At 42.3% G+C, this 23,535-nt stretch overlaps 1 protein-coding gene across 1 annotated transcript in view; it reads left to right on the top strand.

The window, feature by feature from the left end:
• The window catches only part of LAMB1 (laminin subunit beta 1), a 106,684-nt gene that overhangs the window by 30,955 nt on the left and 52,194 nt on the right, over nucleotides 1–23,535 (top strand). Inside the window, exons 2-14 of the mRNA XM_073573546.1 lie at nucleotides 7,919–8,094; nucleotides 15,382–15,517; nucleotides 16,333–16,406; nucleotides 16,903–17,091; nucleotides 17,202–17,265; nucleotides 17,508–17,710; nucleotides 18,722–18,842; nucleotides 19,064–19,252; nucleotides 19,526–19,705; nucleotides 19,799–19,911; nucleotides 20,733–20,812; nucleotides 22,059–22,194; nucleotides 22,267–22,425. Of these exons, the coding sequence (XP_073429647.1) occupies nucleotides 7,919–8,094; nucleotides 15,382–15,517; nucleotides 16,333–16,406; nucleotides 16,903–17,091; nucleotides 17,202–17,265; nucleotides 17,508–17,710; nucleotides 18,722–18,842; nucleotides 19,064–19,252; nucleotides 19,526–19,705; nucleotides 19,799–19,911; nucleotides 20,733–20,812; nucleotides 22,059–22,194; nucleotides 22,267–22,425 (1,820 nt within the window). The remainder of the gene's footprint in view (nucleotides 1–7,918; nucleotides 8,095–15,381; nucleotides 15,518–16,332; nucleotides 16,407–16,902; nucleotides 17,092–17,201; nucleotides 17,266–17,507; nucleotides 17,711–18,721; nucleotides 18,843–19,063; nucleotides 19,253–19,525; nucleotides 19,706–19,798; nucleotides 19,912–20,732; nucleotides 20,813–22,058; nucleotides 22,195–22,266; nucleotides 22,426–23,535) is intronic.

Raw genomic sequence — 23,535 nt, forward strand, 5'->3', positions numbered from 1 at the left:
ATGACTGCTAACGTGGTTCAGTGGGTGGAATTTCACTGGGTCTCTGGACAACAGTGGCAGTGGTTCTTCCATGGCGTTCCAGTGAGGAAGCCGAACCAGCTGTGTGTGAGCTGGAGGAAGAGGCCCCAACACGAGCTGAAGAGGTGGTAGGTGCTGCTGAAGGTTGGCCTACATCTTCAGTGTGTCTGTGTAACTCCACCTCGTGCTTGGTACGCACATGTTTCCACATATTTGTGGTATTGAGGTTGCTCACATTTTTCCCTCGTTTCATTTTCTGATGACACAGCTTGCATTTGACAAAGCAAATGTCATCTGCAACTGTGTCAAAAAAAGACCACGCACTGCAAGTCCTGGGAGCGCCCGTTTTGTGTTTTGGAAGAGGATTGCTCCTCACGGGTGCCAAAGTGGAGGCTACAGGCAACCAAGTCTGCCCCCGCCCTCTCCCTCCTCTTTTGGCCGTTCGGGGAATCTCTTCCTCAGAGCTGCTCCCACCACCTTCCTGTGGCTGATGCCATGATGGGTCAAGGACCTCATCATCTCCACTCCCCTCTTCAAGCACCGGCTGGTCCTGGGTTGTTTCGCCAGCACCGTACGCACCAGAAATTGGCAACTGAGTCTCATCATCATCTGATGCATACTGAGGTGTGCTGACCATAGGCACTGGCCCACCCGCCTCTTCAGATTCAGAGGGACAAAGCAGTTGCGCATCACTGCATACTCCCTCTTCTTCACGCTCTAGAATGCTGCTTGGCTGGCCACCTCTTTCCAAGCCAACAGATTCTGAGAACAGAAGTAAAGATTGAGATGGCTCCTGTCCAGGGCTCTCAGACTGCCTGGGCAATTTGGCAGGTGGTGAAGAGACAGATGGTTGCTCTTCAGTGCTCTGGCCTTGGAGGATGCGGAAGTCATTGAAGTGGATGCGTTAGCTGCCATCCATCCGACAACGGCTTCAATTTGTTCGTCACGCAGCAGTGGGGTACGGCGAGGTCCTACAAAGCTGCGCATGAAGGACTGTTGCCTGGTAAAAGTGGGGGATGCCGGGTCACTGGTGGCTGCAGCAGATACCGAATCCCCACGTCCTCTCCCTGCTGAATCCCCCCGTCCTCTCCCTGCTGAAACTCCACAGCCACGACCACGTGCCTTACTCCCTGCCTTCTTCATCTTGGTAGACTGATAAAGATAGGCAGAAAAGTAAAAAAGGGGTGGCTTAGTGTTCTTATTCCTGAACACCTGCTAACCAGTATAAGAAACACTAATTTGGCTAAGAGTGTGTGTACTACACTTTAATATGATCTAATGTGGCCTAGACAACTGTAAAGTGGAGTGTTTGGTGAACTTTATTTCCTTTTTTTGGGTGGGGGAAAGGAAAGGATGTGACCAAAGTTTGAAAGCTATAGTATCACAAACTTTTTGGAGCGATTACAATGCAGGAAGCTAACCTACAATGCAATTGATGAGGCTCCAAAAAATAGGGTGATACTAGCCTGGCTGGCCCTGAAGGGCACAAGCCAGCAAAAAGGCTCCTCTGTCTAATCCTATATAGTGTTTGCAACCAACCAATGACAATGGATGCGGTTGGAAGCACACTAATATAGGAGCAAAAATCTGGCTAAGTTAGCTGCAAAAAAAGGACTATGTATGAGGCAGTGACGCACGCTGAGCGGACTACAGCTAGCGGTGGCTGTAGAACACACTGCAACGTGAGCTGCACTCACACACAGAGAGACCTATCAGACAGCCAAAAACAGTGCAGAGAAATGGGCTATAGCACTGAAAGGCTGCTGAAAGGCTCCGCTGTCCACTCCTTTAGTGTTTGCAACCAACGTATATGGATACGTATGGAAGCACACTATACAGGAGAAAAAAAAAAGCAGCAATAAAAGAAAAATGTGTATGAGGCAGAGACACACGCTGGCCGGCCTACAAGCAGACGTGCCTGCAGGACACACTACACAGCGTGGGTCTGCACTCACACAGCCCTTGCAGACAGCTGTGAAAACAGCGCTGATAGGGAAAAGCAAGCTACAGTGGTGGTTTATGTAGCCTGGGTTAAGCACTATATGTTTTGTGGAATCGCTATTTCTAACTGTCCCTCACAGTCTTCAACAGCAGCCTGTCCCTAACTGAATTCACAGCAGAGTGACCAGAAATGGCGGCTGCAGAGCTTTTTATAGTGCATCATGACATCATTTCAGCAGCCAATCACAGCCATGCCAGTAGTTAACATGCCTAACAGGATATGCCCACACTTCTAAGGATCCCCATTGGCTGAATCAAATCGAGCGGGCTCCTAGCATTATGGGAACTTCCGATTCCGGTATTCGATATGAAAAAAGTATCGGAACTAAGTATCGGAATTCCGATACAGCTAATATCGGCCGATACCCGATACTTGCGGTATCGGATTGCTCAACACTAGATATAATATATACACATCAAAAACAAACTTGTGTGTGTATGTATGTGTGTACAGTCATGGCCAAAAGTGATTTAGTTATTGCCAACACCTGTTAGGTGCCACAGGTAAGTTACAGGTGCTGTTAATTACACAAATTAGAGAAGCATCACATGATTTTTCGAACGGTGCCAATACTTTTGTCCACCCTCTTTGTTATGTTTGGTGTGGAATTATATCCAATTTGGCTTTAGGACAATTCTTTTTGTGTTTTTTCATTTAAGACAAATTAAATGAAGATAATAATACCAAAGAATTTGTGTTTGCAATCATTTTCAGGAAGAAACTGAGTATTATCTGACAGAATTGCAGGGGTGTCAATACTTTTGGCCATGACTGTGTATATATACCACTTTATTAGGTACACCATGCTAGTAAGGGGTTGGACCCCCTTTTGCCTTCAGAACTGCCTCAATTCTTCGTGGCAGAGATTCAACAAGGTGCTGGAAGCATTCCTCAGAGATTTTGGACCATATTGACATGATGGCATCACACAGTTGGCGCAGATTTGTCGGCTGCACATCCCTGATGCGAATCTCCCGTTCCACCACATCCCAAAGATGCTCTATTGGATTGAGATCTGGTGACTGAGGAGGCCATTTGAGTACAGTAAACTCATTGTCATGTTCAAGAAACCAATCTGAGATGATTCGAGCTTTATGACATGGCGCATTATCCTGCTGAAAGTAGCCATCAGATGTTGGGTACATTGTGGTCATAAAGGGATGGACATGGTCAGCAACAATACTCAGGTAGGCTGTGGCGTTGCAACGATGCTCAATTGGTACCAAGGGGCCCAAAGAGTGCCCAGAAAAAATTCCCCACACCATGACACCACCACCACCAGCCTGAACCGTTGATACAAGGCAGGATGGATCCATGCTTTCATGTTGTTTACGCCAAATTCTGACCCTACCATCCGAATGTCGCAGCAGAAATCGAGACTCATCAGACCAGGCAACGTTTTTCCAATCTTCTACTGTCCAATTTCGATGAGCTTGTGCAAATTGTAGCCTCAGTTTCCTGTTCTTAGCTGAGAGGAGTGGTACCCAGTGTGGTCTTCTGCTGCTGTAGCCCATCTGCCTCAAAGTTCGACGCACTGTGCGTTCAGAGATGCTCTTCTGCCTACCTTGGTTGTAACGGGTGGCAATTTGAGTCACTGTTGCCTTTCTATCAGCTCGAACCAGTCTGCCCATTCTCCTCTGACCTCTGGCATCAACATGGCATTTCCGGCCACAGAACTGCCGCTCACTGGATTTTTTTTCTTTTTCGGACCATTCTCTGTAAACCCTAGAGATGGTTGTGCGTGAAAATCCCAGTAGATCAGCAGTTTCTGAAATTCTCAGACCAGCCCTTCTGGCACCAACAATCATGCCACGTTCAAAGGCACTCAAATCACCTTTCTTCCCCATACTGATGCTCGGTTTGAACTGCAGGAGATTGTCTTGACCATGTCTACATGCCTAAATGCACTGAGTTGCCGCCATGTGATTGGCTGATTAGAAATTAAGTCTTAACACACAGTTGGACAGGTGTACCTAATAAAGTGGCCAGTGAGTGTATATACACACACAGTTGTGTGAAAAAGTTTTTGCCTCTTTCCTGATTTCCTATTCTTTTTGCATGTTTGTCACACTTAAATGATTCAGATCACCAAACAAATTTAAATATTAGACAAAGATAACGCAAGTAATCGCATAATGCAGTTTTTAAATTAAACCTCTTATTAAGGGAAAAGAGATCCAAACCTATAGTGCCCTGTGTGAAAAGCGATTGCCCTCTAAACCTAATAACTGGTTGCGCCACCCTTGGCAGCAACAACTGCAATCAGGCATTTGTGTTGACTGGCAGAGAGTCTTTTACAATGCTCTGGAGGAATTTTGGCCACACTCATCCTTGCAGAATTGTTTAAATTCCACCACATTGGAGGGTTTCTGAGTATGAACCGCATTTTTAAGGTCAGGCCACAGCATCTCAATTGGATTAAGGTCAGGACTTTGACTAGGCCACTCAAAAGTCTTAAATTTTTTTTTATTTTAAGCTATTCTGAGGTGGACTTGCTGATGTGTTTTGGGTAGGGATGAGCGAGCATACTCGTGAGGATTCGGTACTCGGCGAGTAATGCGGTACTCGAATACTTGCGAGCAGGGGTTTTTTTGTAAAAAAATATTTGCCGTTACGCAATATTTGCCACCGACCTCCTCTGTGCAGTCCCCGACCTCCTCTGTTCACCCCCCATCCTTCTCTGCGCAGCCCCCGTCCTCCTCTGTGCAGCCCCCATCCTCCTTCATACTCGCCCTGCTGTGCCGTCGCTGAACGTACCTGAATCCTCCGTTGTCCAGCGCTGACAGCTTCTTCCTGCCTTCAGCGGTCACATGGTACCGCTCATTAAGCTCATGAATATGCTTCCACGCCCATGGGCGTCCATATTCATGAGCTTAATGAGCGGTACCATGTGACCGCTGAAGGCAGGAAGAAGCTGTCAGCGCTGGGACAAGGAGGATGCAGGGGACATTCAGGGAGGCACGGGAGGGGTGAGTATGACTTCCCAGCCACCGGCTCCTGCCGCCGCTCCCCCTCCCCCGCTGAAGCACCTTCCGATTTCCGGTACGCCGCACCGGCGCAAAAAAAGCACTGCTCGCGAGTATGTCACTACTCACCTCGCAATATTCGCAACAGCCTGCACAGTTCCGCACAGCACGGCACAGTCCACACAAGTCCCCGCACAGCCCAGCATGGCCCACCACAGTCCCACACAGCCCAGCAATAACCTGCACAATGCCGCACAGCACGGCACAGTCCGTGCACAGCCCAGCACGGCCCACCACAGTCCCACACAGCCCAGCACAGTCCCGCACAGTACCTGCAAAGCCCTGCACAGTCCCGCATGGCACAGTCTTCACACAGCCTGGCACAGTCCCCGCACAGGCCAGCACAGTCCCGCATAGCCTGGCACAGTCCCCGCACAGGCCAGCACAGTCCTGCATAGCCTGGCACAGTCTTCGCACAGTCCCTGCCCAGTCCATCACAGTCCCCACCCATTAATCGCATTTCCCATAGACTTACATTGGACTCGGTACTTGTTACAAGTACCCGAGTATTAGGAGTTACTCGTAACGAGTACAGCGAGTTCGAATACTACAGTACTCGCTCATCCCTAGTTTCGGGTCATTGTCCTGCTGCATAACCCATTTGCGCTTTAGCTTGAGGTCACAAACAGATGATATTCTCCTTCAGGATTTTTTGGTAAACAGCAGAATTCATGCTTACATTTACCACAGCAAGTTTTCCAGGTCCTGAAGCAGACTGCCCCAGACATCACACAACCTCAACCATATTTTACTGTTGGCATGATGTTCCTTTTCTGAAATGGTGTCTTACTTCTACGCCAGATATAATGGGGCATACACCTTCCAAAAGGTTCGTCTTTTGTCTCGTCAGTCCACAGAGTATTCTCCCAAAAGTCTTGGGGATCATCAAGATGTTTTCTGTCAAAACTGAGATGAGCCTTTATGTTCTTATTGCTCAGCAGTGGTTTTTGTCTTGGAACTCAACGATGCAGGCCATTTTTGCCCAGTCTCTTATTGTGGAGTCATGAACACTGACCTTAACTGAGGCAAGTGAGGCCTGCTGTTATGAATGGGTCACCGAGAAGGATAGCAGGACCAGGCTAAGCCACAAGAAAACCAGAGAGTTTGGTAACTAAGCGGATTGCAGACCCCTGATTCTATCCACACAACTAGCAGTAGCCGTGGAGCGTACCTACGATGCCCTAGACGCCTCGGCACAGCCGGAGAGCTAACTCAGCCTAAAGCAAGAAAGGTGAAATCTAAACTGCCCCGGAGCAGACCCCAAAGGAATAGATAGCCCCCAAACATATATTGTCGGTGAGACAAGATGAAAACACAAACTCAGGCAGAAAAATAGACTGCGCAAATGATGTGGCCCAGACTGACTAGATAGGACAGGAAAGGAAAGACACTGTCTGCAATCATGCAAAAAACCCTGAAAAATCCAACACGTCTGATGCATAAAAAAACACTGAAGTCACACGACTTCGCCCCCACTATATCAGCACTCTGGTATATACGGAAAGCAAAGCAAAAAGAGACCAATATAACAGGGGACAGAACAAACTGACACAAGCAGTAACATATGGGCAGTGATCCAGCACAGCCCCAGCAGGAGCAAGCTGACCCGCACAATGTAGAGATAGACAAAACCAGATCAAATGCAAAAAGATTAGCAAATGAACCACTTAGCTGAACCATGCAGGAACAGAGCAGGAGACATCAGACCTCAGAAGGCACAGGAAGAAAATCACCAGCAGGGATTGAAGGAAGTCAGCTGTCTTAAATACTCCAGTCAGAAACCCCAGATCTCCAATCGTCATTATCAGGTGGCAAGCCTCTGTCAGTCTGACCAGCTCCACAACCTCCAATAACCACCAGAGGGAGCCCAGAAAGAGAATTCGCAACGCCTCTGTCAATCTGACCAGCTCCACTACCTTCAGTGACCACCAGAGGGAGCCCAGAAAGAGAATTCACAACAGCCTGCAGTTCTTTAGATATTGTTGTGGGGTCTTTTGTGACCTCTTGGATGAGTCATCGCTGCACACTTGGGGTAATTTTGATCGGCAGGCCACTCCTCGGAAGGTTCACTACTGTTCCATGTTTTTTCCATTTGTAGATAATTGCTCTCACTGTGGTTCTCTTGAGTTCCAAAGCCTTAGAAATGGCTTTATAACCTTTCCAGACTGATAGATATCGATTACTTTGTTTCCAATTTGTTCCAGAATTTCTTTGGATCGCGGAATAATGTCTAGCTTTTCAGGAACTTGTAGTCTACTTCACTTTGTCAAGGTCCTATTTAAGTGATTTCTTGATTGAGAACAGATGTGGCAGTAATCAGGCCAAGATCGTATGTCTAGGGAATTTGAACTCTGCTTCCCAAAGATGTGGTAAACCACAGTTAATTTATGTTTTAAGGGGGTGGCAATCACTTTTTTTTTCACACTGAACCCTGTAGGTTTGGATTTCTTTTTCCCCTAATAATAGACATTCATTTATAAACTGCATTTTGTGTTTACCTTTATCTAATATTTAAATTTGGTGACATGAAACATTTAAGTGTGACAAACATGCAAAAGAATAGGAAATCAGTAAGGGGGAAAACACTTCTTCACACAACTGTGTACATAATATATATATATACACAATAGTTTGTTTTTTATGTGTGAGAGGCCACTTCCAGCAATTTAGCTTGTGAATAGTGTAGCCACTCAGACTCTTTGTTAGCTGTAAAATGCATTTAAGTTACTATAAAGACTGTTTAAAATATTCTGTCCATTTTTGTGCCTAAACATTTGTAGCTGAATTTCACATTAAAACCCAGGTTAAGTTCAGCACTTCTTTTGTGGCTTCATACACTTATTGAATGAATCTTTACTTCGTTTTATTTCAGCAATCATTTTGGGAGTTGCCCATACTCAAGATCCAGACTTCAGCCATGGCTGTGCTGAAGGCAGCTGCTATCCCGCCACCGGTGACTTGTTAATAGGACGTGCAGAGCAACTTTTTGCATCATCCACATGTGGGATCCAGAAACCTGAATCTTTCTGTATTGTCAGCCATCTCCAGGTAATCCTTGTTTTAGATCCACTTAAATATTAACCCCGTCACTGTCCACTCACTTTTTAGTAGAATTATTTTCCCAAGAAATTTGAGCAATAGAGAATGAATGCTATGTGTCCTATGGGGGATTTTTAGATCTTCCCAGGCACAGATGCAGCTCTCCCACTCAACATTCCCCACCAAACACAAAACATCTGGCTGTAGACTGGCCATAATGTGAATATTCACACACAGACGCATTGTTTAAACAGTTGCATCTGTATAGTGTTTCCTGCCCTTGTTTACTCTGCTCTCTGACTACAAGACCTTTTTTCTTTCCTGCATTAACCCTTAAAATACTTGTATAACCTCAATAAAGCCTACATCGAGTAGCTATTAACTACATTTTAAAATGCCCCCAATCATAATGGCCATTTACACTGCAAGATAATTGTGAACAAGCATTGTTAAAACGCTCGTTTCACAATTATCTTGCCATGTAAGAAGGCTGCCAATCACCCAATGACTTTGCCGCATAAAAGATCATCGTTCTTGGTGCATCATCCTGTGTAAGCGGGACTTGCACTGCTGAGAACATTTGCAGCTTCTGCACACTGAATGTTCTAGTGTAATATTCACTATTTCCTTTGTCTGACTTTGTAAACAGGCAGTCAAAAGACTGCTAATCAGTAAAGGTTTACCGATTGGTGGTTTTATCGTGGTGCCAGTTGGGCTGTGTAAATGGACCTTAAGTTTCACTGAAAGTAAATCTATCAGCAGGATTCCACACCAGCCGCCCTTAACTATATACAGCTCTGCCAAAAAATAAGAGACCACTACATCAAAACCCTGTCATGGGCAGCCCATTCTCCAGACCTGAACCCCATTGAAAACCTCTGGAATGTAATCAAGAGGATGATGGATAGTCACAAGCCATCAAACAAAGAAGAACTGCTTACATTTTTGTGCCATAAGCAGTGTGAAAGACTGGTGGCAAGCATGCCAAGACGCATGAAAGATGTTATTAAAAATTATGGTTATTCCCCAAAATATTGATTTCAGAACTCTTCCTGAGTTAAAATATTAGTATTGTTGTTCATAAATGATTATGAACTTGTTTTCTTTGCATTATTTGAGGTCTGAAAGCCCTGGGGTTTTTTTGTTTGTTTTTTTTAATTTCGACCACTTTTCTTTGTCGGAAAAAAAAAAATACAAAATTTATTGCTTGGAAATTCGGAGACATGATGTGAGACGTTTATAGACGAAATTTTACTCAAAAATATATCTAAAAAGAAAAAAATCAGACAAACTCAACATTTGGAAGTGGTCTCTTAATTTTTGCTAGAGCTGTATATCCACGTGTAGCTCTATCAAAGACAAAGTCGGCAATCCCTTTACCTAGCCAGTCCATTCCTCAGTTCCCGATTAAATCAGTGTTTGAATGGATATGCTTTTGGCATGTGAAATCTCTTGTCAGGTCTGTCACTCCAGCTCTATTCCCTGCTTAGCATTACCTCCTATTGCTTGTCTGGCCTCTCATTGCTTAAGGTCAAGCAGGACATGATCGTACTGGGCAATGAATAGAGCTGGATACAGTTTTAAGAAGTGCTCTTATGCTCCTAAAGCACTTAAACATCATTTGCATATCCATTGAAAATTGATTGCTCAGTAATGTAGGAGTGGACTGTTTTGTTGAAGTCATTGCTGGATTTGTCTTTGAAATAGTTTCATGTGGATATAAATATTCTGGGAGGGGAATCCTGGTGACAGACTCCTTTTAAAAAGGGTGCCCAGGGGCATAAGGAGTTATTTTGATAGTTCATTGTATTTTTATATGCAATTAAACATTTGATAATGAAATTATTAATTTAGCATCGAAGTTTAAGGGCTTTTTCTTGATCCCAGGAGCTCCATTTTTGCACTCTTCAGCATCATCATAGAGCTTGACCTTCTTTCTGTGCCTATACCTGAAGAAGGGGCTTGTGCAGCTAATGATCATGGGCAGCACGGTGGCTCAATGGTTAGCACTGCAGCCTTGCAGTGCTGGGGTCCTGCGTTCAAGTCCCATCAAGGACAACATCTGCAAGGAGTTTATATGTTCTCCCCGTGTTTGTGTGGGTTTCCTCCGGGTACTCTGGTTTCCTCCCACATTCCAAAGACATTCTGATAGGGAACTGAGATTGTGAGCCCAGTGAGGACAGCAATGATGTATGTAAAGCGCTTCGGAATATGCTATATAAGCAAAGCAAAATACATAATAGTAACGATCTAAGCAAGGCATAAAAACCTCTTCCGTTATGTGCAATCACACAATAAGGGGGTGGAGCTCTCTGCCAGTGCCAGGGAGGTTCATAAACTTAGAAACAAGGCATGAAATTAAGACCTTGGTGCCAATATAATAATTCCAGTATATTACCATAGTAAATCCTATAATTTCAATTCACAATCTAAATGTCTTTTTATATCCCTGCACAATCCCCTTAAAACCTTGACCTCCGAATTAACATGGAAGATTAAACTTAATAATTTATTGTATTGTTAACAATCTATTCATTTTTGTTGTTTAAATTCATTTATTTTGATGCTTCATGTAAAAATGCAATTTGCCCATGAAGCATTTGGGTTTTATCAGGGGAGGAGTTTTCCGTGTAGTAGCTTTAATTTTGTTGCTCCCAGTGTTTTGTAACCACTAACAATGGGTCACACCAAACCAGATTCTTGGAGCGAAGCTTTGTGACTGATATCTCTCCCCTTTGTCTTGAAGCACATTCCAGAATATGGTACATAGATTGAGGTTTCCAGTGTACAAAAAAGCAGTGTCTAGACCGTTTCCTAATGACTGTAATTTCCTTTTTACTGACGCACAGCTAATGTCTTTAATGGCATATCATAGAGGCTCTCATGGGGCCCGTGATAAAAGGGGGCCCAACTCGGGCTGAACTCATCCCACCTAGGTAAACTTTAGCACCATAAAAATAGTGAGGGAAAAATAATCTCAAATAGGTCATGTCTCCCTTCCAGGGTTGCCAACCGTCCAGAAATTCCAGGACCCTCCGTAAAAATAGTGCAGTTTTTTGCTTAGACGATAAAATCTCTTGGGCAGCAGACCTTTTAACTGGAAATTGCAAGAGAACATATTTTCTATGTGCGTTTTATCTTTTTTTTTAAGTTTAATATTTATTTTACATTGTTTCAATTCAAACCAGTCACAGGCAAACAACTGTTACAGACATTTACCTCGCCCCTTTCTTTCCTTTCCCCAAAAAAAAGAAAAAAAAAAGGTTAATCCCTCCCTCCTTGCTACACATCATCAACTCTATAAAATCCACTCCACACCTCTCCAGCTGTCAGGTTTTCATGTTACCTAACTCTTTGTACAACAGCTAACCATACTTTTAACTGTAGGAGACTCCTTCTGCCACCAGTGTCACACTATTAATACCAGAGCTATAAACCGTAATTTAATTGAGTGTTTTTTATGATCTGTACATTTCCAGCTTAGGGAAACTTTTTTTTTTCCCCCGCAGTTTACATTCTATATGTTTGTGTTTCCATAAACATGTTGTTTTCTTATGAGAAGTTTGCTCGTATAAACTTTCAGAGCCCTTTGGTCTAGTTTCAATGGTACAGACTCTCTGGTTAGGGACAAGCTGCTGTGATAAAGCCTGTCATGGGGCTGTGAGCAGGAAAGGAGGAGGTGCAGCACAGCACAGAGTAAGTGGAAGTAGATTATTCGTGACCCATTGACCTATGATTATACTGGGACAAACTTTTTTTTTTTCTCATGGCAGTAACCGGAAAAAAGCAAGGAGAATATGTATTAACTTGTCAAGATACATGCATATATACTTTCTATCCTTAGCTATATGCTATATAGATTTACAGTGGGTACGGAAAGTATTCAGACACCTTTAAATTTTTCACTCTGTTTCATTGCAGCCATTTGGTAAATTCAAAAAAGTTCATTTTTTTTCTCATTAATGTACTCTTCTCACCAAATCTTGACTGAAGAAAACAGAAATGTAGACATTTTTGCACATTTATTAAAAAAGAAAAACTGAAATATCACATGGTCATAAGTTTTCAGACCCTTTGCCCAGTATTGAGTAGAAGCACCCTTTTGAGCTAGTACAGCCATGAGTCATCTTGGCAAGGATGTAACAAGTTTTTTACACCTGGATTTGGGGATCCTCTGCCAATCTTCCTTGCAGATCCTCTCCAGTTCCATCAGGTTGGATGGTGAACAACCATTTTCAGGTCTCTCCAGAGATGTTCAATTGGGTTTAGGTCAGAGCTCTGGCTGGGCCAGTCAAGAATGGTCACAGAGTTGTTCTACTCCTTTGCTATTTTAGCTGTGTGCCTAGGGTTATTGTCTTGTTGGAAGGTGAACAAAGTCTGAGGTCCAGAGAACTCTGGAAGAGTTTTCATCCAGGATATCTCTGTACTTGGCTGCATTCATGTTTCCTTCAATTGCCACCAGTCATCCTGTCCCTGCAGCTGAAAAACACCACCATAGCATGATGCTGCCACCACCATGTTTCACTGTTGGGATTGTATTGGTAAGGTGATGAACAGTCCCTAGTTTTTTCCACACATACCACTTAGAATTATCACCAAAAATTTCTATCTTCGTCTCATCAGACAAGAGAATCCTACTTTTCATAATCTGAGAGTCCTTTTTTTTTTTTCTTTGTTTTAGAAGACTCTATGCAGGCTTTCATAAGTCTGGCACTGAGGAGAGGCTTCCGTTGGGCCACTCTGCCATAAAGAGTCTTATATAGACAGGTGTGTGCCTTTACAGATCAAGTCCTATCAATTTAATTAAACACAGCTGGACGCCAATGAAGGAGTAGAACCATCTCAAGGAGGATCACAAGGAAATGGACAGCAGGTGACTTTAAATATGAGTGTCTGAGCAAACGGTCTGAATACTTATGACCATGTGATATCAGTTTTTCTTTTTTAATAAATTTGCAAAAATTTCTACACTTCTGGGATTTTTCAGTCAAGATGGGGTGCAGATTCAGAGTGTACATTAATGAGAAAAAAAAATGAACTTTTTTGAATTTACCAAATGAATGCAATAAAACAAAGAGTGAAAAATTTAAAGGGGTCTGAATACTTTCCGTACCAACTGTATTTTAATAATTGAAGAGATTAACTAGTACAATGAAAAAATAGTAAAACCTTACCATGCGCCTTAAAGCCCCCATACATATTCAACTAGCATCAATCAAACCCACCAATATTGACAGGATCGGCTAACGATCTCATGTGTATTGGAGCCTCTTGACTCTTCCCTGACAGATGATATGGGGAAGAGAAGGATCCGGCATGTCTGATTTCATATGGGCGATCCCTGTGTTCTTTCTGGGATAAGACACCACCCAAAGGAGTCTATCAGTAACTATCTCAGAAACAACACAGGAGCAGGTGTCAGAGAGAGAGCTGTTGGCCAAACCGTTGTTTGGCTGACAGCTGTCTATTGTATATGGGAGCTTATGATAGGGCACCAGATGGTAACTAAAGTTGTTGCAAATAAGAATAAAAATATAATGTTGTCCTTTTATTTTCAGACTTTCAGGGGTTGATCTTTTTCAAATATAATTTTGTTCCTTGATGCATTGTGTTTTTTCACCTACTGTGTCCCCCCATTTCCTTGTAGATTGTAAGCTTGCGAGCAGGGACCTCACTCCTAATGTCACTGTTTGAATTGTCTTAACTTGTATTGAATTTATTGTCTGTACATGTCCCCGCTTAATTGTAAAGTGCTGCGGAATATGTTGGCGCTATATAAATAAAAATTATTATTATTATTATTATTATTTAAAAAAAAAAAAAAAAAAACACACTCTGTACTCACCTTCTCCAGGTCCACCGGTGAGTCTCCACCTCTTTTCACAGTATGAGGCATTGACAGTGGTGTTGACCTCACCATGACAGCATGGCACCCAATCAATGAGCTTAGTGGATCTGAGGGGAGCATTCCAGTGTAGATGTAACTCAACACCCAACTGCACTGATAGGTTGGCGAATTGACTAAGACAAGTAGTGGTGTCACACCCCCCTTCTGTCCATTGTGAACAGCAATGGCAAAAACTGGTGAAGTTGCACAAAGATTTTGTGACTTTTCAAAGTGATTTGTGCTAGAATTCTGCAGTAATCACTTTCATGAATCTGGGTCTACATTTGAATTGTATAAGAATTACTTTGGTAAATGTGCCCCAACTTTGCTAAGACAAAAACTCTACAGTCTAGTGGAAACACTGGGATCAGTCCATAGTCTAGTGTTCCAACTAAAGGTTTTCGACTAGAGAATCTTAATGTGATTGTGGTTAAATTTTTTTTCTACATATTCAAAATGTTATTCAGTGACACAATCATTTCAAATGAACATGATTTCACCCTTGGGGCAGAGTCAGATGGCCATATAGAATCAGAGCAAGATTGGAACACAGTGCATGGTCTGTTCGGCAGCTTTCCCAACCCGAAAGTAAAAGCTTCATGTATTTCTATTCAGCTGTCTGTGCACTGCATTCCGATCTCTCTTTAATTTAGATGGCTGTCTGATTCTGCCCTTAAAAGGGTATCTATCACCTATTTTTTTGCCTATAAGCTGCCGGCACTGCCATCAGGGCTTATCTACAACATTACACAATGCTGTAGATAAGCCCCCAATGTAACCTGAAAGAGAAGAGAAAGGAGTTATATTATACTCACCCAGGGGCGGTCCGGGTCCGGTTCGGGTCTGGAGGGAGTCACAGTCCAGTCCGGCGCCTCCCATCTTATAGCGATGACTTCCTCTTCTTTCCTGAATGACGAGGCTCCGGCGCAGTGTGCAGGCGCCGGAAGAGGTCCAGCGCCTGCGCACTGCAGTACTCTGCTCTGCCCTCAACAGGGCAGCGCAGTGTGCCTGTACAGGAGCCGCGTCGTTCAGGAAAGAAGAGGACGTCATCGCTACAAGATGGGAGGCACTGGATCGGACCGTGACTCCCCCCAGACCCAACCCGGACCGCCCCTGGGTGAGTATAATATAACTCCTTTTTCTTCACTTTCAGGGTACATCAGGGGCTTATCTACAATATTCTGTAATGCTGTAGATAAGCCCCTGATGGCGGTGTCGGCAGTTGATAACTATTTTTTTTTCCCTGACAGATTCCCTTTAATTTGGCCTGTTTTAGGATTTCCATTCAGTGATTGTTCAGGCAAACTAATATCAATGATGTTGCTCTGTGCTATTAATGTGCTGGTTACTTACAGGTCTACATTGAAGTTTTGTTTAAAAACCTAAATTGAAATACATTTTCTTTCTAGGATGAAAAGAAATGCTTCATATGTGATTCAAGAACACCTTATGACGCTGAGACTAACACGGAGAGCCATCGGATAGAAAATGTAGTCACTACGTTCGATCCCAATCGCTTTGATCTATGGTGGCAGTCAGAAAATGGTAAATTCTTGGATGGTCTTTTATAGAGAGCTTGTAGCGTTTTTAGCCTGACATAAACATTAAACAACAGTATGCTGAACCCAGCATGTTGGCGGAATTGGCCGGCTGGCTTATGTGTATCAGGGCTTCTCGATTCTTCCCTAACAGGTGATATTGGGATAAGGGATGTGTGTTTTCAAATGTAATACTTGACCTTTTGTTCTTTGAGAAAAGCCACTGCTTACTCCTGGTTGTATGGAAAGCATATACTATGCAGTTTTTTTTTCTACTTTTGCAAATTTGGTTCTCACATCTTTCCTTTGTCTGTTTCTGTAACATATCATTTCAATGATGAAACAGTCCAACCACCAATCTGTTCATCTTCTCCTATTTATGCACTTTTCTCAGTTACATACTGCCATCATATTCTGTTGACTTTACTGACATTACTATCACTGTCATCTAAATTCCCTATTTGTATATTTTTTGGAATGCGAGAGGAAACCTGAGTACACAGAGAACCCCCGCACAAACACAGGGAGAACATACAGACTCCTTGCAGATGTTGTCCTTGTGGGGATTTAAACTGTGCTCCTTCTCACCATGTTCATGCTGTTGAGACAGAACATGGGAATTCGGGGCTCCCAGCAGAGAACATCTCAAATAGGATAGATAATAATATCTCATATCAATAGATGATGAATTTAATATCTAAAACTTACTTTGGACATAAAAGCTATTCCTTGGACTTCAACTTTTGACAAAATAATAGTAGTAATAATAATAATCTCAAATCGTTCGGTTCTTAGAAATATATTTCTTTTTTCTTTACAAAGGTCTGGAAAATGTCACCATCCAGCTGGATCTTGAAGCAGAATTCCATTTCACTCATCTCATCATGACCTTTAAGGTTAGGAATCCATGACTTCTGCTTTTGGATACAATAGCTACTAGTATGAGATCTTCTTGTACAGTATAAGGGCCTATTGTTAAGGCTTTACACATTGCGACTGTTGAAGGGGAATTTGCAAAGTCGGACCTGCCTTCTGAGCAAAATTGTGATTTGTGCTCCATTGTTGATCTGTGATGTTAAAATATATCTGTACATTTAGGAAAGGAAGCGTATTAATGTAATCCCCTTGCTTCCTGTTTACTGAGCATCAACATCTGTATGTAATGTCTTGGATCCAAACAGATGTCAGGAAGTGACATAGGCTTTGTAAAGGACATACCATGCTCCATCAATACACATAGTACATGATAGACGTGCGCCTGTGTTTTTGGCAGACTTTCATCTTTTAAAGTATCTTGCCAAGAGTTTACTTTTGGTCTAACTCTACACATTTTATTAGTTAAGTTCCACAAGCGGATGTCTTTGATTTAAGAAATTCTTCTTTTCCTTGCAGACTTTCCGCCCAGCTGCAATGTTAATTGAAAGATCATCAGATTTTGGGAAAACATGGAATGTCTATAGATATTTCGCATATGACTGCGAGTCTTCCTTCCCTGGAATCTCAGTTGGTCCAATGAAAAAAGTTGATGATATCATCTGCGACTCGCGATACTCTGATATTGAACCTTCTACTGAGGGAGAGGTAGTTTTTTTTTTTTGTTTGTTTGTTTTTTTCTATTTTATTGTATGCTAAACTAGTTTGTACTATCTGATGGATTTCACTTATTACATTTATTTTATTTCATAAATTAGGTTATCCACCGAGTCTTAGATCCAGCTTTCCGCATAGATGATCCATACAGTGCTAGAATTAAAAGTAAGTTACGATATTTGAACAATTTGCATAGCTTTTTTGGCATATACATTTTTTTATGTGCTGGTTAATGTCCCATTACACCAAAAGATGTTTGTTTCCCTTTTCTAAGCCTATTTAATTGAAAATAAAAAAATACATTTACATTTAGAATTTATGTAGACATTAGACTGTTCCATTATTTCATGGTTCTCTTTTCATATACATTAGGTATTATGGTTCTCTTATTTGTGTTTTGTTTTAAGGTATGCTGAGAATTACAAATTTGAGAATTAAATTCTTGAAGCTCCACACTTTGGGTGATAACTTATTAGATTCAAGAGTCGAAATTAAAGAAAAATATTACTATGCTATTTATGATATGGTTGTACGGGGTAATTGCTTCTGCTACGGACATGCCAGCGAGTGTGCCCCAGTTAAAGGCTACCCTGACAATGTTGAAGGAATGGTAATTATTACACTTATCTATTTTCTGTATTTACTTCATGCTATACACAATCTAATTTAGAGTTGGTAGTTGGTATTTATGTACGTTATGTAGAAAATTCTGCATCTCATTCATGTAGATATTAATGGGAAAGCAAAAAGGTCAGTTTCTCATGGGTGATGGGGAACCCTTTAAATGGGTATTCTTATGTTTGGTGGTTATTCACTTTCCTTGGGACAGGGAATAACTTTCCAATCGCTGGACGCAAACCACCACCAATCCCGAGGACCAAGGCACTGAAGAGCCCCATGTGAATGGATTGGTGGTTGGATCCTGCATTCTGCCACTCCATTCATTTGTATTGGGACCGCTGGAGATTTCGGAGCGCTGAGCTCGGCTGATCTTGGAAGCTCCCATAAGAACAAATGGAGCAGCAGTGGGCATGGTCGTCCATTACTCTATTGAGCCCCAGGTCTCGGAATCGGAGGGAGTCCCAGCAGGCAGTCTAGTTATTGGTAAGTAGTTCCCTCTCAGAAGGTTATGACAGATTGCAAGGATATGCCATAACATTCTGATAGGTGTGGGACTGACCTTTGGGCTCCTGCTAACCTGGAAAATAGAGTGATCGCTTTGACTCTATTATTTCTCCTGTAGAGCAGAACTCTCGGTCACCCGCTTTGATGGGAGCTGCCACACACATTGAGGGGTGTTGTAGTTCTCTGCATGACTGGGAGAATTGCTGTGGGGAAAATCTAGTGCTGCTGTGTCTTCTGAGAATTGTATCAGTCCTGTCAGTCTTATACCTGTGGAATCTGGAACTAGATAGATTTTACATCTAAAGATATGTACAAAGCCAGAATGTTACAGGGCACAGGACTTCTCTGTAGGTTTGGACAAAGAGTTGCAGCATTTCTTCCCGTTTCGCTAGCTAACAATTCATGTACATTTCATTCCGTTGTGTTTCCACAATTATATCCAACCTAAATTCAGACAAACATTTCCCAGTAGTAAAACTCCTTTCTCGTTTTTGAGGTCCACGGCCGCTGTGTTTGCAGACATCACACAAAAGGTTTAAACTGTGAACAGTGTATGGACTTTTACCACGATTTGCCTTGGAGACCAGCGGAAGGTCGCAGCAGCAATGCTTGTAAAAGTAAGTGAACATCATTCATGGACAGTTTTTAGTTTCTGGTTTAGAACTGTCAAAAGCCTTGACAATCAATCATATGTTAAAACCTTGCATTGTGAGCCAGAGTCACCCATAACCAAGTCTCGGGGCATTAATTGCAAATTTTATTTTATTTTTTTTTCTTTGCTTACTTCCTATGCAATATTGTGAACTTCTTTTTTTTTTTTTGCTCTTTTTTTCTTCAGAATGTAATTGTAATGAACACTCCACTCATTGTCACTTTGATATGGCTGTATACATGTCCACTGGAAATACCAGTGGTGGGGTATGTGATGACTGTCAGCACAACACAATGGGTCGGAACTGTGAGCAGTGCAAACCATTCTTTTATCAGCACCCGGACAAAGACATCCGGGACCCAAATATATGTCAACGTAAGTATCCTAGTTAGGAGAGAGCTTTTACTTTGCTGTCTTGCTTTTTGGCAGTACTCCATCATTTCTAGCTCACCGCAGCTATTGTATCTTTTTTTATTCATGATGCCTTGAGAGCAGTGTTATATGACTTTATAAGGATCTATTCACAGAATAGTCTTCCTTGCCTAAAGTTCTTTCAGTGTATTGTATTGCCATGTGGATGTAAGTTGTAGAATACATTGGGGCTATATCAATAGAGAATAATTTTGAAGTGCAAATTTTTTTCCCCAGATTGTAACTGTGACCCAGCTGGTTCTCAAAATGAAGGCATATGTGACCGCTATACTGACTTCTCGGTTGGCCTCATTGCTGGGCAGTGTCGTTGTAAAGCGAATATTGAAGGAGAGCGCTGCGATCGGTGCAAAGAAGGACACTATGAGTTAAGTGCAGAAGATCCAGATGGATGTCAACGTAAGAATTGAGTCCTTTCATGGTGATTTTATGCAGTTTTTTTTATTAATGGCCATTTAGTTCCATTTCTAAATATTTTTCTATCTCTTACAGCTTGCGGATGCAATGCTCTGGGAACTATACCTGGTGGTAATTCATGTGACTCTCGAGATGGCAGCTGCTATTGCAAGCGTTTTGTGACCGGAAAGAAGTGTGACCAGTGCATGGTAATATTAATCTTAATGAAGATTACCCTACATTACCTTGTTTAGAAATTATTGCGTTATGCACTTAAAGTGAAGCTGCATGTTCTCCTTGCTAAAGAGAATTTGTCAGCAGGTTTTTGCTATCTAATCTGAGGACAGCAAGAAGTAGGGGCTGAGATACTAATTTCAGGAACGTTTCACTTATTAGGCTATGTGCTGTCGTTTACCTACAGTCAAGGTTTTATCACCAGGATATTATATACACTGCTGGTCAAAGTCTTACGCAACTGTCAGTCTGACCATTCCACCTACTGTGATAAGCAGCTCGCTGTCAGTTGACTATGTACATAGAGATCCTGATGTGGGCAGGGTTAGCTGTGGTGTGGGCAGGATTATCTTTCTCAGCTCTGCTTCATGCTACATCTAAAAAACTCTGAGTCACAACTGCTGCAGCCAGGAATCTAAGTGATACATCATTGGATTTAGGGTCTCTTTTCCTACCTTATGCTGCTCTCAGATGAGGTAGCAAAAACCTGCTGACAGATTCACCTTTAAAATGGAAACACTTTGAAATGGCTGGGAAAAACTGTAGTGTTAGCTGTGTAGAATAATACAGAATGTTTTTTAATTAATAAAGCTGATCGATTGTGAAATTTAGTATTTTTATACTGCTCAGCTTTGTGCATACTAGTCCTACTGCTAGAAATAGCATATAATGTATGCATTGAATGTGCAGCCAGTAAAGGGGGCATTGCTGACATGCATAAAGCGATGAGCTAATCAATCTATTACTATTGATATACTGTATAGTATCATGCAATGTTGTGCCTTTTCCTGCACAGACTGAATTCTGGGGTTTGAGCAATGATTTAGATGGTTGTCGGCCTTGTGACTGCGACCGTGGTGGATCATTCGACAATGAGTAAGCCAAATCTTCATTTCTTCTCTTGTAATCATTCACTTGTATGCTGTAACATGCCAACGAGTTAGTGGAGCAGTGCATTTTATGTACATGCTGTAAATCAGGCGCTCAATGGGTGGAAAACCAGCCAACTGGTAAAAAGCAGTTGAAGCGACACTATACAAATTAGAAATCAGACATACTGATATAAAGTTAATTCCTAAAAGATCATGCACACGACTGTAAAAATCGGATGAGTGCCATCTGTTGTTTTGACAGATAGAATAACATGGGGAAGAGTTCTATGGGGCTGTAAACGTATCCAATATCTTTTTTTTTTTTTTTTTTTTTCCTCAGACCAAGAAAAAAGCATATCATGTCCGAGTTGCATCCGATTAATGGATCGCACTTGGCCATTCGTGTTTATGGTTCCGGAGAAAAATATTGGACTGCACTCTGATAACATCCTGGTGCTGTCTCATTTTCAAGGGTAGCCAGAATGTACAAGATGGAGATTTTTTTTTTTTTAATTATTCTCCACATCCTGCAAAATCATACACACTCTGATCAAACTCTGATCAGGATTTGATCATGGTGTGAGTGAGATAATTAGACATATTTTCTCGGATGAGAGCAGAACAGTCGTGCAACCTTAGTCTAAAAGATATGGCACGGTCCATTAGCTGAGTATTTCTGCATCACAGAATAGGTGCAACATGGACAAAAATAATTTTAGAATTTCTATCATAATATAGTATTTATAAAAATTGAGAACGCTACAATTCTTCAAGGGGTTGTCCATTACTAAAGATCAGTAGTAGTCCAATACCAGGCACCCTTGCCAATTAGCTGATTGAAGAACCAGATGTTGACCGTGTACAGAGCTTGAACAGCTTGGCTCTGTACACTATGTGGTGGCCATTCTCCGCGACTCTAGATCAGCTGCTATTCACACTAGTAGGAGCTGAGTGGCAGTACCTCAAAATGGGCATTGTATACAGGATCCGTGCTTTTCCTGCTCCGTACACTATTTTCATTCAGCGCTACAAATAGTTGACCAGCAGGGATGTAGATGTTGGGCCCACACGGATCTGATATTGATGATATATCAAAATAGAAATGGTGCTCAAGCATCATCCAAACACAACTAAAGTACAGTTCCAAAATCCAGCTGTGTATTCTGGATTGTTTCCTGGTACATCTAGTTTGTTATGTCACAGTTCTGCAGTCAATGAAATTTCTTAGGGTTGTTTTATGTCGTCTACAGCTGTTCTTCTGAATCTGGCCAGTGTCGCTGTAGACCACACATGATCGGCCGCCAGTGCAGTGAAGTGCAGTCTGGCTTCTATTTCATCTCCTTAGACCATTACATCTATGAAGCCGAACATGCAGATTTTGGACCTGTAAGTATTTGGCACTTTGTGGCTCCAGCTTCCATTTAGCAGCAATGCTTAGGCCTTGCTGTTTCCCAACAGGGTGTGAGAACTGTGGAGAGGCTGCTCCCTCAAGATCGCACACCTTCCTGGACAGGACCTGGATTTGCCAACGTTCCAGAAGGAGCATACTTGGAATTTCATATCAACAACATCCCAACCTCTATGGAGTATGATCTTTTAATTCGCTATGAACCACAGGTGAGCAGTTCTATCACTGTATTAAAGGAACACTACATGTAGAAATATTGAGGCTGTGTGCACAAGCTGCGGGTCCGCAGCGGTTTTGGCCGCTGCGGACCCGCAGCAGTTTTTGCTGCGGTGTACAGTACCATGATTCCCTATGGGACTCAAAAACCGCAATGCAGATGGTGCGGAATTTTCCGCGCGGATTATCTGCGGTTTTCAATCCGCAGAAAGAATTGACATGTCAATTCTTTCTGCGGATTCCCCTGCGGTTTGCCATCTCCTCCATTGAGGAGATGGAAAAACCGCAGGGTAAAACCGCAGAGCAATCCGCAGGTAAAACCGCAGGTATTTTGACCTGCGGTTTCACCTGCGGATTTTACAAAATCCGCGCGGATGAATCCGCACCTAATCCGCAGCGTGTGCACACAGCCTGACAGTGTGTTTGTTTGTTTTTTACATATCATGATCTTTATTGAAAAATAAAATTTGTAATCTTTACAGTGGCCACTGGGACTTTTTATGGCTTCTCTTTCCTGTCCTTATCAGAGGCAGGACTAAAAGGAAAGGTGACACTATACCCAGCTGATCACACCGGCTCCACCAATCACAATCCTCAATGGCACTGGTTGCCCTGCTCCATTCATAGTTATCTGATGAGAGTCATTGTGGCTAATATCCATGTGCTGTTTCCTAAAACAAAGGACGTATGAGTCTAAAAAAAAAAGTGACCACCGTGAAAACTGCAGCATTTCTATATTATTTTTTTCTACATTTAACATAGACTTCAATATGGGGAAAAACATTGCCTCAAAAATGTAACAAAAGCCTAATTGCAACAAAAGGTCCATTTTTTGATTATAGCTTCCCTTCTTCCCTTTAAAACCTGCCCCTTCCATGGGTTAGCATGGCTTTAGAAGGTTTAGTTTTCCTGCTCAGGGCACAGCAGGACGGCTTCTGGTGTAACCAGTCTTATGGTGCATTTACATGTGCCGATTTCAGCTTGTCAATGCACAAGTTGTTCGGCGCTTGTTTACCAGCCTGTTTACACGGGTCAATGAACAATGATGACCCGGGAACAATTGATAATACGTTCGTTCTGTCCCCATACAGCATCTTGTTCTC

The sequence above is a fragment of the Dendrobates tinctorius genome, unplaced genomic scaffold, assembly GCF_039654945.1.
Source record: "Dendrobates tinctorius isolate UK_male_01 unplaced genomic scaffold, ASM3965494v1 ptg000035l, whole genome shotgun sequence".
NCBI classification, from domain to species: domain Eukaryota; kingdom Metazoa; phylum Chordata; class Amphibia; order Anura; family Dendrobatidae; genus Dendrobates; species Dendrobates tinctorius.